This window comes from Ricinus communis, chromosome 9 (assembly GCF_019578655.1).
Source record: "Ricinus communis isolate WT05 ecotype wild-type chromosome 9, ASM1957865v1, whole genome shotgun sequence".
NCBI lineage: Eukaryota > Viridiplantae > Streptophyta > Magnoliopsida > Malpighiales > Euphorbiaceae > Ricinus > Ricinus communis.
In genome coordinates, this window is record NC_063264.1 from 10,245,463 (window position 1) to 10,260,983 (window position 15,521).

General features: G+C 34.3%; 2 protein-coding genes across 2 annotated transcripts; one reads left to right on the plus strand and one right to left on the minus strand.

Annotated features, from left to right (window-relative positions):
- Positions 1-1,930: 1,930 nt before the first annotated feature.
- Positions 1,931-3,714, plus strand: LOC8260302. Its single transcript, XM_015726517.2, has 2 exons — positions 1,931-2,587; positions 2,980-3,714. Exons 1-2 carry the CDS (start codon positions 2,023-2,025, stop codon positions 3,360-3,362), a joined length of 948 nt encoding a protein of 315 aa, XP_015582003.2. The 5' UTR covers positions 1,931-2,022; the 3' UTR covers positions 3,363-3,714.
- Positions 3,715-6,639: 2,925 nt separating this feature from the next.
- Positions 6,640-10,838, minus strand: LOC8260303 (cytochrome c-type biogenesis ccda-like chloroplastic protein). The gene is made up of 12 exons (XM_002531000.4): positions 10,623-10,838; positions 10,422-10,547; positions 10,265-10,320; positions 9,764-9,897; positions 9,563-9,648; positions 9,390-9,421; positions 8,916-9,077; positions 8,624-8,696; positions 8,421-8,521; positions 7,594-7,686; positions 7,259-7,305; positions 6,640-6,981 (listed from the first exon to the last, which is right to left on the minus strand). Exons 1-12 carry the CDS (start codon positions 10,690-10,692, stop codon positions 6,909-6,911), a joined length of 1,053 nt encoding a protein of 350 aa, XP_002531046.2. The 5' UTR covers positions 10,693-10,838; the 3' UTR covers positions 6,640-6,908.
- Between the last annotated feature and the right edge of the window lie 4,683 nt (positions 10,839-15,521).

Below are 15,521 nucleotides of genomic sequence, written 5' to 3' on the forward strand. Positions count from 1 at the left end.
AGATGGTGAAAACAATCACCATATATATCCATCTACCATGAACCTTCATCAACTAGAAATTATACTCTTATGATATCCGATTATAAGAATAATACCGAATTTACTGTTTTTTTAAATTGGAGACTTGAGACGTGGATCTATATGGGATAATTGTTACAAAAGGAAATTATTAACTTTGGGAAACAATACAACAAAATAAATAATTAACAATAGCATACTCAGATAAATAGATCCATCTTAGTATGAAATCAAGCTTACGATTATTACTTTATTTAAGAAGATTAACAATAAACTAAACTTCTCCCATTTTCCATGCATGACTTGTACTCCATCTTAAATTAATAAAAGTAAATGTAACCCAGTGTGGTCGGCTAGGGGGTGCACCCATTAAGCTGATTTTGCATGTGGGAAAACCCACAAAGAGCCATCCCCTCCATACGCCCCGAAGATTCAGGATCCTGAATCAGCTTGCTCTTCTGCCTGTAATTAATTTTTCAACAAAATTGTATCTGACATTGCTAATTTCACCACCTTATCTTAAACAAATTTGGTAAGAACATGAACAAGTAGCTTTATTTTAGATTCTCAATAAGTAAACTATGATTAATTAATTAACTGTCATCTTGAAGCATCTAGACAATTAGAGAGACCATCATATGGTTTTGTTTTATGTTGTTAATGATAAATTATTTAGTGCTTAGGGATGCTAAGTTGAATAATTTTTATTTCATGTTGTTACAATTGAAGCGACAACCCAGACAATTGGATATGATTGTCACCCTTCTTTTGTTGTGTGAAAGCACTTTTAGATTCCTCTTAGATTTTTATCTCTCAATTGGATTCTTACTGTTAAGTAATTTAATTGAAGTATTTAACCAATAAAAGAATTTCAAATTCGTCTTTGAACATTCAAGAAAGTTCAATTGATTACTGATGAAATCTCAGAATATAATAAGTGATTTTGTTTCTTATTTTTTTTCTTTCTATAGTTTAAAATTTAAGAGAAAGGAAGAAAAGAAGAAGAATTGGGGCTGGAATGCTGGAAATATTCCCAGACAAAAGCTTTTATTTCATGGCTGGCTGCTATCAGAAACAAGTTTCAGAACTAGATTTGTGCTGAAGAGGTGGAATGTTAACTGCAGATGCATTAGAACTTGGAATGTTAATTAATCTGACAAGTGGGAACATTTGAACAGACTCTAATATATACAGGTGGGCTGATTCTTTTTCTTTTTTTCTCAGGAATTATGAGGTGGGTATACTTTGGAAAGAAGGTGAGATGTACACTTAAAATCAGAAACAGTGGATGGGGTTTAGGTTTAAATCTATTTTTCCATATAGTTATGAAGATAACAGGATGTGGATGTTTAACCTATTTATCTAACATATCTAATTAGTACATCAAATTTAGTCAAATGATTGGTATTAGTATCGTTTAAATAAAATATATAACTAAAAATTATTTGAAATATTATTAACAGATGAACTGAATCTATATATATATATATAAATATATTATATAAATTTATATAAAATAGTTGAATCAGTATAATATTAGGTCAAATAGTATTTTAATTATTAATTTTAAATAATTAAATATATATAAATCAATTAAATATTAAAATAAAAAAAAGGATATATAAATATATTTTTTATTATATAATAATATATATTTAATTATGGTAAGAATCACTTATTCTAAATTTTAAAATAATTCAGTAAAAATTAACTATGGATAAACAATGACATAACCCATGCCAAATGTTAATAGATAGAAGCTATCACATGTCAAGAGTGACATGTAGACAACTCCAACGTGTCTGGTTCTGACCTAACTTTTTTTTTTTTTTTCTTAACTAAGAGCTTTCAACCCGGCATATCCAAAGGTCCACATTGAACCACATCATCTCTCTATTCCATATATATATCCCCGCCCTTTATTGTCTCTCCACTTGCACCTCTTCATCTCTGCATACAGAACCAGTATTTACACTCCTCGGAGCTTTCTTTCTTTGGGAAACTATGGCGTCTCCTGCATCAGTTAAAATAGCTTTAATATCGACTTGTGTTTTATCTGTTGCTGTACTGTTAAAGCTCTCAGTTCCTTGGCTAACATATTTTGCAGCCTCTGAACTTCCTGTCATGTATAGCTTTCTTCTTTCTTGGCTTCGGCCTCCTTATCTTTATCTAGTCATCAATGGCATTATCATCTCAATCCTCGCCTCCTCCAAGCTTCAGCCTCAAGAAGCCAAAGAACCCTTAAAGCAAACCGACGTAGTTCTCCCACCAACCACAGTGATTGTGGCGGCGAAGAGTTCTGACGGCAGTGTATTGCCTGACTATATCGATGATGATGCTGTTGCGGGTGGATGTTTGTACCAAGATTGTCCTGTGAGTAAGGTTTCGGAGAAAGAAACGAAAGAGAGTGACGGTGGTGATCGTGATGCTGGGGTTTCGCCCAAATCGGTGCAGCCTCCTCCACAGAGGAGTGATTCTATGGAGTTCTTGTTTGAGAAGTTGGCGCAAGAAAAACCGCGAATCTCTGCAAGATTTGGTCACAAGAAATCAGTGAAAGCAAGTCCTGAAGGTATACTACTCTCTCTGTATATTCATACAGACATGAACCTTGTTCAGTGTGCACCTACCATTAAAAAAGTTCTCTGTATAAATATGAGACTGTCAAATAATCAGGTGGTCCATGTCTATATAGTTTTACCCAGGAAGAAAATTGCAGTGGTCTGACAGACTAGCTAACTTTCGGTGGGTAGGAGAAGAGGACCACGTGATATGAAAAACCAAAGTTGCTCAGAAATTTGCATTTGGACTGGGTTGCCTTTCCGACGAAATCATTAAAATCAAATACAACAACAAAAGAATATATAAAATATACTTGCAACACAAGCATGATACTTTATTTGTAGAAAGACATTAATCATTCATTTGAATGGTAATTGACTATAATCTTTTCAATGTGTTCAGCTGGTAAGGCAACAGTTTTGGGCGTATCGAAATCGAAACGGAACGATACATTAGAGAGCACATGGAAGATGATAACAGACGGACGTGCAATGCCATTAACTAGACATCTCAAAAAATCCGACACTTGGGACTCTCATTTGCGCCGGGACCCGCCCATACGTAGTCAGAAAATGAACAAGTCGGAGACTTTTACTGAAAGCAAGTCGAAACTGAGCCAAAGTCGTCAGGGATCAGGGAAGCTGAAGAAAGAACCATCTTTGAGTCAGGACGAGTTGAACAAGAGAGTAGAGGCTTTTATTAACAAGTTTAATGAGCAAATGAGGTTGCAGAGGCAAGAGTCATTGAATCAGTACCAAGAAATGATCAATCGCGGGGCTTATTAAGAATCAAGATTTAGAATTGTGGGTTGTTCATATTCGGACTTCCTCTCAGCCATTCAAGCACAAGAAAATGGGGACAGAATCGAGCAAAATAAGGGTTCGCGAAGGTGCACGATTTGCATTGAAAATTTTTCAGTGTCCAAATTCCAAAAGTTGTTTTCTATCCGAGATAGTTCAACTAATTTAGATTCGCATGCCTGTGTCGGTCTGCTGGACAGTACCTTACAGATAATAAAACCAGACTAAACTCAAAACCTTAACTAGATTAGGATAAGACCGAACGCTCAGAGCCCCAACATATTATATGAGAAGGCGTAGACGTTCTCTTTTGTGCATATAAATTTTACTTATGAGACATCTCTTTACAAAGAACAGACATTAAAGCTTTGAAATCGCAGGCCAGTTGAATTTTAACTTTCCCATATGTTTCAGTCGGTTGTAATTTAAACGTAAGAGAGATGAAAAGGGTCTTGGTGTAGAATATGTTCCAGAGCTCTCTGTAGAATTTATATCGTTCATGATGATTCTATTACAAAGAAAATTAGAATTCTGAGTCTTTACAAATGAAGTTTACAGATATATATACATCGTTGAGTTTCAACGGTCTTCTTTGCTACCTGAGTAGCTCCTATGCTCTATGTCAACGTTAACTTTCTAATTCCTGATGGGTTGAAGCGGCTACAGCTGCACAGATCTGAGGCATATGCTCCTAGGTCTTTTGTCCTTTGGTTCTATTAGAAGGAGTCAGCAATACTTTTGTGTGTTGGTCTTCCACAGGCTCCCTCATCGTTGCTCATGCAAGTTGACATTTTCTTATTTCCTCTCAAATGGTACGATGACAGTGGTAACAAATTGTGTTAATGGCAAAGAATAAAGTACATTATTCGTTAAAGTCGGCAAATATTTGATCCAGTGCATGCGGAATAAACTATTAAGACAGCTTCTTCGGCTTTCATTCACATTAATGGAGGGCGAATGATCCAATACTCTTTCCACTTTCTCACATTTTCATTTATGTGAAACATTTATTATGTTTTCGTAGATATCATGTGAACATAAAAGAATGGCACATTATGTGTTATGCAACTCAATGCATCAATAGCTTGTGATTATTAAAAATAATAATATTTTTATTCTAAAAGGATAGGTCCCTTTTTTAGTACGTCCTAAATTATAATTTCTTATATATTCAATAATTATATAAAACATTATAAAAGTTGTATTTTTAGTAGGTCTTAAAATTTAATAAATAATTATTAAAATATTTTAATAATATATGAAACATTGTATTTTTTATGGATAATTTAATAAACAAATTTTAGAAAATAATAAAAGAGTTAATAACGTGTAGCTATTTTTTACATTCCTTTTTTTCTTTTTTCTTTTTTTGAGGTCAGAGGGAGTAATAATTTTTCAGTGATCCAAATCCTTCCCTTGCTAAGACGTCACCTTCTTCATTTGAGGATTTGGACAAAGGACGGACGGGTTACCAAAGCCAGGCAATAGCCCATAAGTTTGGCAAAGTTCGTAAATCTGCCCCAAAAAGAAAGCTGCCGAAAGGTGATGGGTGTGCAAACATGCGGTTATATAATTGATAGCCACTTGTTTAAGTTACAACCAACCTGCCGCTCTTCGCCATCTTCCCTTTCCCTGAAGAATTCCATCTGTCCATTTTCTGGGGGTTTGGATCCTGTCAGGATTCGCACTAATAGACAGAATCACAGTTTAATTTAAATTATACTGCAAAAGTCTCTTTTCTCATTGTGAGCGTCCTCTTTCACACTGGGTTTAGATTTACTACACTTTTTGTTAGCGTTGGTGTCACCGGACTTTTTATGTAGCGGGGAGCTGAGCTCACCGGAAAAGCTGGTGCGGGGTCTTGCCGGAAATCATACTCATGGGACAAGACTCGAGGAATTGCCAGTTACAGATTTCTAATTTTTGAAGTGTAGCTTTCTGGGTGAATTTGACTTGTTGATTATGCTTAAAATATCTGTCAAATATTATCCGAAAGAGCCAATAATCAATAAGCTAACCATAAAGAACGAAGAAGAGGAGCTTGTGTTAAAGCAAATCATATAATTCCTGGACATTATTTTACTGGAATTGGAATCAGTACCACCACCTCCCTGTCAACCTCTGGCACGATCTGATATGGTCCTAGATGAGGTCAGGGCCCTGAACGATATGTCAGTGACACTCTGTTAGTTGTGATCTTATCTGTCTGTTCCATGGCCGACTGCTTCGTATTTATGACTGTAGTGCCAAATTTGCACAAGAAAAGATGTTAGCTTTGACAAATTATACAGGTTGGAAAATTCATAATAATTAGTAGCCTTTTGGTTTCAAGAATTCTGGAATGAACTTGGGGACTCCCAAATGCGCAACAATCTTTTGACTTTTTGAGTGTTCCCATTGCTCAGCAAGAACTTCAAAATCCATGCGAAACATGAGTGTAGAATCTTCTTGATCTTGATGGTGGAAATATTGCAGCTACTGCCAGTGCAACATGTCATTGGGAAAATTTGGATTCTTTCCTCCTCCTCTTCAATGGGTTCACTTGATCTGCCACCAAAAACGAAAATAAAAAGGTAAAAGTGTAGCATAAAACTTGAGAACAAAATATAATCACAGCATATCTTTCATGCCATAACTTGAACATTTGTCCTGGATGATCCCTGCAGGCAGCAGAGATTAGATTTCCATGAAGGGAGCAGCCTTCAGGATTTAAAAACTTTTGTGAATTTCATTTTTATACATGAAAATGTACTAGGCTGGATAGTTTTATTAATAGCAAAAGAAACAATCTGTTCATCTGATTTATTTTTGTTAGAAAGCTCTATTACAAATGTAAAATAGCAAAAATAATTAAAAACGAAAATTTATTATCAAGAATTAGTGTATACTTTACAATAAATATAAGTAATTTATATTATAATATTTAATAATAAAATAATAAAATATATATTAATTATTAAAACCTCCTAAATGTTTTTGCTAATTTATACTTTTGTCCTTTCTTGTTCAAAAATAGGGTTTTGTTTCATCCCTCATCTAAACCGTTTATTAGTAAATTATGAAAGAACCGGAAAGCAATACACTATCTTACAATTTAATTCCTAACATTTTATTCTGCACAACAATTGGCCCCTAACATATATAAAAATGAACTCTTTGAATAACTTTGTATATTTTGTACTATTGACTATTTTGTGCAGTTAATTTTAGAGATGAAAAACTGCTGTTTCTTTTCTTCTCGAACATTTTCCTGTGCTTGATGTAAAATAGAAATAGCATCAGAAATACATTATCATATCTATGGACTAAAGGAGTCTGAAATGGATCACGGAACATCAGTATACTTCAGCTACACACTTCATTCTGGTACACAACTTGTTTGTATCAAACTATTTCCTAGTGTAAAACAGAGAAGCCTTCCTGCAGTGTATTATTTTTCTTTTTTTTTTTGTTACTTTGTATCCATTAACCTTTTGATCTTTTTCTCTGTACATTGTGAAGTAAATTCTACAGAACTCCATGTTGGGACATCTACATTGACATTGAAACCGGGAAGAGCCTATCCAAGAAAGTATATACACCCCCTCCTAGGAGAAGTGCACCGCTGCAAACAATCGAACTCAACATGTATTAGAAACATGGAAACTCTATAGAAACCGGCAAGTCTGAGAAAAAATTCCTGCCAGACAGGCAATTACAAATGATCCACACAACTGTTGATAAGTGCAGAATTAAGACGTGGGTTCCAGAGACATTACCAGGTTAATTAAGATGGTTGTGTCCAGCACCATAAAACATTTATAATGTGAATGATTATGGAGATGCAAAGCTGTCATTTCCAGTTTTTAAAATTGACAACATTAAAGATACTACAGCAATACCTCATTGGATTGATCCATGCTGAGAACTTTCGGAATGACAACAGGCTCTGCATGTGTTAAAAGATCAATTCAGAGAATATCAAAATGAAAATTGAAACACCAGGCAGTAGATTAATATGATTCCAGTAACCTGCTTAGAACCATGTAAAAGGACATTCCTGAGTGGATTTCACATTACAATTTTCTCTCAAGTAGTATGACACTTATAAATCAGGCCCAGTCGCTAGAAATAGCAGTTTCGAGAAACACCAACCCCAAAGGCGATTGAAGTAATTGTTTGTCTTCTTGGTTTAACTGAAATAATACAGCTACAATCCCCAATACAGAACAAATACCTGCAAAGCTCCAGCAAAAGAAGCAGCAAGAAGCAGAGGAGCAACATAGCCAGTAGTGTATGTCAAGAGTAAGCTGCCTCCTACAATTGGATCCTGTTATAAGAATATCTGTTACATGCTTATCAAGTTGTGTACAACCATGTAAACCAAATTAAGAAAATTAATTCCAACAACAAAAGCTTGAAATAGTCCATCAAGCTGTTCACCGAGTATAAATCTATTGTTTTTCCCCTCATTGTTTCCTTTCTCTCCCTATTTTAACTTTGATAGATCACATGTTAGCATGACATCTATTTGAAAAAAGGATCAGAGAAAAACCGTTTTTATCATCGAACTGATAAACTGGAAAAATAACAGATGAAAATGTGTACCATCTAATGCTCCACATCTCACCTCTAAGTGTAACTATGTTTAGCTTTCTGACAAATTAGAATCTCACAAAAGAGCATTAATCTTCTACAAGTTCCGCCTAACCAGAAGGTTATCAGAGAAATAAGATTGATGTAATTATTTATCCCAATGTAAAAGATTGATTCTTCCAAATGAAAAAGCATAAATGCTTAAACAATTTAAAGAGCTAATAGTCCAAAGTGCATCTCCAGCATAAACTTACTCCTTTCAGTTGCTCAAAATAACTTACTCCTTTCACCTAAGTACACTTAATTTCATCATTTACAATTATCAAACATGACTTTGGTCACACTTAGCTAGGTAACAGTTAGCTTTTCGATTTGTATGCTGCTGTATGAGACTTCAAATGTGGAATGAGAAAGGACGAAGGAGGAGGGGAAGAGAAAGAGAGAGGGAGGAAGGGAGCAGCTACATACCTTAGATGCAGCTACATAACCCAGCAAAGTGGCAAGCACAGGTGTACTGCAAGGAGAGGCAGCTAATGCAAATGTAAGACCAGCTAAATATGCTTGCACGCCTGGATATGACATATTTTCTATCATTAAAACTCTCAAGAGGATCAGATTGTCCATATGTTGAATATTAAAAGGGCTAAGCAAAATTTGAAAAAGGCCATTACTTGATGGAAAATTAGCTGCTGCAGCACGAGGGTCAAAATTATTGAAAAAGGAAGGGAGTTGTAATTCAATAATCTGCAATGTTGGCCCTCAGAATGAGAAATTTAAATAGAAAGGGAGGACTTAAATCACCAATATCAACTGAAAGAAGATCTAATTGCAAACTAAACCATTCAAAGTACAAACTCATTTAAGAAACAGTAAAAGGCCATCATTAAGTGCTGATAATAATCAAGCACACAGCCAACGCTTGTAATGCAGAAACCAAACAATATTCAAGATGTTTATCAGTACCTCAAGGAGATTAAGACCCATAATAACAGCCAAACCAGAAGCAGCCAAAGGTAACCCTTGTCCTATCTGTCCATATGCTTTTCCAGCAAATGAGGCTCCTATACCAAGAAGAGCTAGTGTAGTTGCCAATCCTAATGCGAACGCAATCGAATCTGCAACGACCTAAACAGCAGCATCAACTTTTTTAATGTACAATATGCATGGGAAACATAACTATGGAAGCAAGAGAGGAGAAAGTTGGTTAACATAGCAGGTTTGCGTAGTTTAACCCACTTGGATAGTCTTAGTAGTAGTAAAGATGCTAAAATGACCTATAAATTCTTTTTCTTTAACCTGTTTTTTTTAAATATTCTTTTCATTTGTTTTCTTTATTTTTAAAAAAACTTGATGCAAACTACCACAAGATCTAAGCTAAATATGGCAAATGGAGAAAAACATCACCAAGTGAAGATAAGATTTTCAGTAAGTCATTACCTCTGCCCTGCTTTTCCCAGAGCCAAAAGCTCCTGCATGATCAAAACAAGGTCAAATAATAGCTTTTGAGACTACAACTACAAGAGATTCAAAACAGAAACCACAAACTCTTCGAGAGTAAATCCTGTCAAATTTTCAATTTTTTATGAGGCATTGCAAGAGAAAATGCTTACCAATGTAACCAAGGGTCAATGGTAAAACACTCAACGTACACGGCGAAAGGCTAGTCACAAGCCCTGCCCCAAAAATAACTGCCAAACTGTAATAAAGAAATAAACAATGAACCACAAAAAATAGATAAATGAACTGAATTCACTTTGATATATGCAGATATGCAAATACAAAAAATAAAGTATGGCAGGGAAAAGAGAAACCTAGTGAAACTAAGGGCTGATAACTGATCCTGAACAGCTTCATTAGCCTGTTGTCCAGCTGAATATAATAACCTTCCTAACCAGTCTCCAATGCCTCCATCAGCTAAAGTATACATATAAATAGTAGCTTCTTCCTGAATCAAAGTCCCCAAAATACAATGATTCTACCAGTACTATAACTTCAAATAAACTCTGGAAATAGCATTATCAAATTCGATAATCACAATTAGATGAGGATAGAGTTAGTCTAAAAAATGAAATGTGGAAAATTTATTCTGATATAGTGTGTTTGGAAATTCTAAAAATGCAAATATATTCTCAATTCTATTTAGTCAATTATCATGTTTGTAGAGTGGTTTGTAGCGGCTAGAATTGAATTCTTTCAACTTCAAAAAGTAACAAAAAAGATTGCTAAAATTAACATGATTTTGTAACAATTCAAATGGATTCTTGCATATGATTCATCCCAAACCATGGCAAACAACAGTATTGGATCCTCACCAATAATTTATCAGTAGACACAGCCTTTGCTGCGTCTATATTAATCAAATTTGAAACTGCAAAGGAGAAAAAAGACAATCAGTGTAAAAAAGTACAAACATTGTAGAAATTTCAATTGAGTAAAAGTTACCGAGAGTAGAAAAAGAATTATAGGCACCTGCGAGGGACGTAGCTATAGTTTTAATTCTGGAGCTGCAGCGACTGTCATTCTTTGATAAGGATAAAACATTTCGGCGAAGATTCTCGTTTGTGGATGATAGTTTGCCGGTAGCTTTCTCTTTGCCTTCACAAAACAAAATTGATAGTCTTCGTTATTGATAAAGAAATTGAATCATAGAGAGAGTTTGAAATGACTCACTGTGATTGGTTCTCTGGCCATTATTATTATTCATGTAACAACTAACACTCTGGTTTATAAGTAAACTCATGGTAACACTGCGAGAACTCTGTTTGGTTTCCGAGAAAAGGAAGAAACTAGAGAAAGGAAAATGATTAGAGAAGTTCCAGTGGAGAGAGAAACGGAGCGGGAGATATTTTGTCTGCTCTTCTTGAATGAAGCCGAGTTTGTGTGACCGGAGAGTGAGTACACGTGGATGGTGTTTTCACTTTGAGCTAGGCAAAATTACAATTAAACCCTTAACCTTTATCCAAAATATAATTAACCATCAAACATTATTTGAAGTTAAGAAATATATTTCTTTTTGTGGAAGTTTGGAACAAAAATAAAAATTAGTGTTTCGTTTTCTTCTTCTTCTTAATTTCTCATCAATCTTAAAAATTGATTATTACTTTTTATTAGTTTATAGTGACTTTATGTTTTAGTTTATTTATCTTTATACAATAAAATAATTATATAGATTTGTTATATTTATTATTATTACTATATTATTTTTTTATTTTTAATGCGGATATATAAATATTTTTTCATGAAAGTTTTATTCATTTCTATTATATACGTGTGAAATTATTTTAATTTTCTTAAATAATATAAATTATTGATAATGTTTATATAACTAGACTAGTTTGAAAATTAAGAATTTATTACGAGCTAATTAAATTTTGTATGATAATTGATAAGTTCTCCATCCACAAAATTGAAAAGTTTTAAAAATAATTTTTTATTTTAAATAAAATTTAGTTTATATATCTTTTGAATATAATTATTATTTTTTAGTTTTATTTGTAGATGTACTTTTATATTCTATTTATGAAAGATTTATATTTAAAAAGAAAATTAAATATTTAAAGTGCATCACTTAAATTTTAACATCTTTTAATTCATTTAATTAGATATTTTTTGTCACGACCCCACCCGTGGGCCCGTGACCGGCACTAGGGAATGGGTAGGTGTAAGGCCACCGAAACTCGTAGTAAGCCTGACACTCACTGATTTAAACAAATCTCATCTCAAATTAATATTATTAAAACCACAAATTATCTTAATAGCTACATTCTACATAAATACTTCGGTCTGCCAGAAAAACTAGGCAAGACCTGAAACTCAGAAAATTTACAACCGATACATCTACTATTACTACTGCGGAGAATCTAAGATTTACCAATTTACATACCAAATCAAATACATCACCCGATGATGAAGGAGTCGGGTTACTGAATAAGAGTCGCGAGAGGACTAACAGTCACGAATCTGAAAAACAGTAAATGGAGACTGTCAGTCTCGAGAGTGAGCTAAAATCATATATCTAAAACAGTTTCAAATATCTCAATGTCACCTTATTTAATTTTAAAATAATTAATAAATCACGCGAACCATACGTGTCATGTTAAAACATATGTGTCATGCCATGCTTAAACAAAATTTATTCCACATGCAACGGGACGGAGTACTTCAGTAGAACTCTAATCCCAACTCTAAAATCTCGATTATTTCAACACTTATGTCTCAACTAACCTCAACTCTATCATCTCAAACCTCTCATTCCAACAGATCGGCGCCCCGAGAGCAAAGCTCGACCAGGGACCTTACCTCCAGTCCGGCCACTTAACTCACCCTTAGCCTTTCGGGCTCTCTTATCCAATAAGACTGGCGCCCCAGAGCTTAGCTCGACCGGGGACCTTACCTCCGGTCACTTAAATTTCCAAATAAGCCGGCCAGAGAGCAATGCTCGACCGTTGACCTTTACTCCTAAGCAACCACACTCTACTAAGCCCAGAGAGCGATGCTCGACTGAGGTAGTCCTAATCTTTCTTCTTAAAATTTTTACCTCTTTACCCTTTCCCTATCTCTCTCAGATTATATTGGGACACTCATCCAACTCCTATGTTCTACTGCCGTCCCATCTTGAGTCATCATGCAATATTAAAATTGGTAATAAAGGAAAAACATATTTAAATAGTAATTAAAAGCATCATGCAAATGATAATAATAATAATTAAATGAAAAATTGAAATTGCAAATAAATATTCACAGTAGCAAATCAAATTTTATGCATGACACGTGCGTAAGCGATATATGACTTTAACTCACAGGTTTGGCGACCTTCTAGCTCTGCTCCGGTGCCTCGGTAGGAGCAAGCCGAACGAACTGACAATCTAGTCACGGAAAACAATTTATCAAAACGATGAAACAATTACAATAGATCCTAGGTCTAGATTCCCATTACTGACTGTATAAGAATCTCGACTCAGGAGAATTTTACCGAAAATCCGGCAGAACCTCCCTTACAACACGAACATTACCCCCCGTAAAAACGGGTCCAGGACCTGCCAGAAAAATACTCCAAATATCCAACAATTTAAACAACGGGAGTCGGGTCCCCAAACTTCACTATTTCCCGACTCCGCCACACAGCACAAAATACGAGGCAGGCAAACTGACAGACAATTATTTTTGACTCACAATATCATCAAATACACAATATAATCCAATAGACACAATTAAACCAAGAATTTCTAAAATTAACAGGCCAAAGAAAATTACCGAGACGCTCGATCGCTCGGTCGACTCGTCTCCAGCCGCCGGAGTCCGATCGACGATCCGAACACACCATCGGACTCACAACGACGCGCTGATGACGAGCCTTGCTTCCGATTTTCCGATCTGACACCCGACCATCCGGAGAGATTTACGAACGATCACGGCCGTCGATTTGCAAACGAAGCCCGATCGCCACGAAACCAAAGGCCATCGCGAAGCTTCGAGCAGAGGAGAGTCGGGATATGCCCTCCGATCGTCCATCCTCCGGCCGGATCTCGGAAAAACCCAAAAACGCCGGCTGCCACCATTTTCTCTCTCCATCGGATCTTCCGATTCCGGCCACCAGCCAGCCGCCAAAACAAAGCCGAGGGCCGAGAGGAGTCGATCGGCACCAAGATCAACCACCGACGCAAAGCCGGCAGGAAGGAAGCAATTTTCCTCCTCATGAGTCGTCATTGGTGCCGCTGACGCCGACGGCCAACCACAAGAAGTCGCTCCGACGACGCACGCCACCGCAGCTCCTCCTTCTTCTTCGGCTCTCTCTCTCTCTCTTCCTCTCTTCCTTCCCCGATCCTTCTTTTCTTTCTTTCAATATCGACATTTGACCCCTGAACTTTTCCTTATTACAATTTGGTCCCTCAACTTTCTTAATTACTTACAATTTCATCCCGCAGAATTTCAATTTGACCCCCAAACTTCTTTTTAGCCTTTCAATTAAGCCCCTAACTATTTAATTTGGGCCAAATCCGAATTATTGAAAATACACAATTACAAAAATACCCCTGACCGACATATTTATTTACAAAAATACCAAGCTCACAAATTTCCATTAAAACCCCATAAAAATAACATTATACTTTCAATCCTTATTCCAAAATAAATTTCCAATTTAGTCCTAACACACAATTAAATTAAATAATCAATTTCCAACTCAAAATTTAATACTACTAATCAATTATAATACCAATTTTCCCAAAATTCTTTTATAAAAACATCCTTTATAATTTCTTCCAAAATTTTTGAATATATAATTTTACTTATATAAATATGCATTTGGAAAAATTTGAATAGCCAAAATATAATCATTTCTCAAATAATTTATTTGAATAATTTCTTAAAATTTCAAACTAATTGGGTATAGAAAATAACTCATTTATTTGATTAATATTAAATTTTTCATTAAATCATTCCAAATTAAACCCAATAATAATGAAGCTAAAATTAACTTAAATAAAAACTGATTATTAAATATATAAAAATTCCGGGTGTTACATTTTTAAAATGTTTTAATTAAAATTTAAAATTTTATTTATAATCTTGATCTATAAAAAATTATTGTTGTCTTCCAAACATGGTTGATTTTCGATCTTATTTAAATTGATTCATTTTATTATTAGTTATTAAATAGTATCATCACTAAAATCAAACTTCAAATGTATTATCTATCTTTCAGAATAGCTAGAAAGTCATTTTTTTTTTGTTTAGATGGTCGATGTGTTTCAATGATGGTAGCAAATAATGAACTTTGAATAGTTAATTCTACTTGAAAGTAAAAGTTAAACCGGACCTACTTTTAACGGTTCTTTTCCTTCAAAGTTCAAACCGTGGAATACCAGAGCCATTTTTCATTTTCCAGGTACTACATGATTAAACCCTCCCCTCGTTATGTCTAAGAAAATTAAATAAAGGGAATTAAAAATTTATTAAATTATCCTCAAACACACTCAAACTTATGAACAATATACATATCAAATATATGAACGATTTATTAATTATTTGTACCTACCATTGTTAGTTTATTTTGATTTGTTGTAAACTAATGGGTTTAATATTTACAAAAATAAATAAAAAGTAATTTTTATTTATTCTTACTGCAATGAAAGAAATTTATTATAATAATAATATTTTATAATTTATATTAATTTTTCGAAAAAAGACAATCTAGTAAAGAGAATTAAACTAATATGAAAATCTTTTAAAATAATCAGATTAACTAAAACTACTATCGTAAAAATATTTGTTTCATTGATATATTCGAAATACATATAAAACTACAAAACTATACAATAGAAAAAATATAAGGCTTAATTATCAAACAGATCTTGATATTTCGCGTTTTTAACAAATTTAGCTAATTTTTTTAAAATTTCAAAATCATGCCAATTTTTTTAATTTCTTGACAAATATACTATCTGGCAAGTTTTTTTGAAATTTCACGGCGAGGCTGTGAACGCGGAATGCTGACTGTAAATAATTAAAAAAAACAGATTTGAGTCAGTAAAAGAAGCTGCTGACTCAGCCACTTGATAAAACGATGTC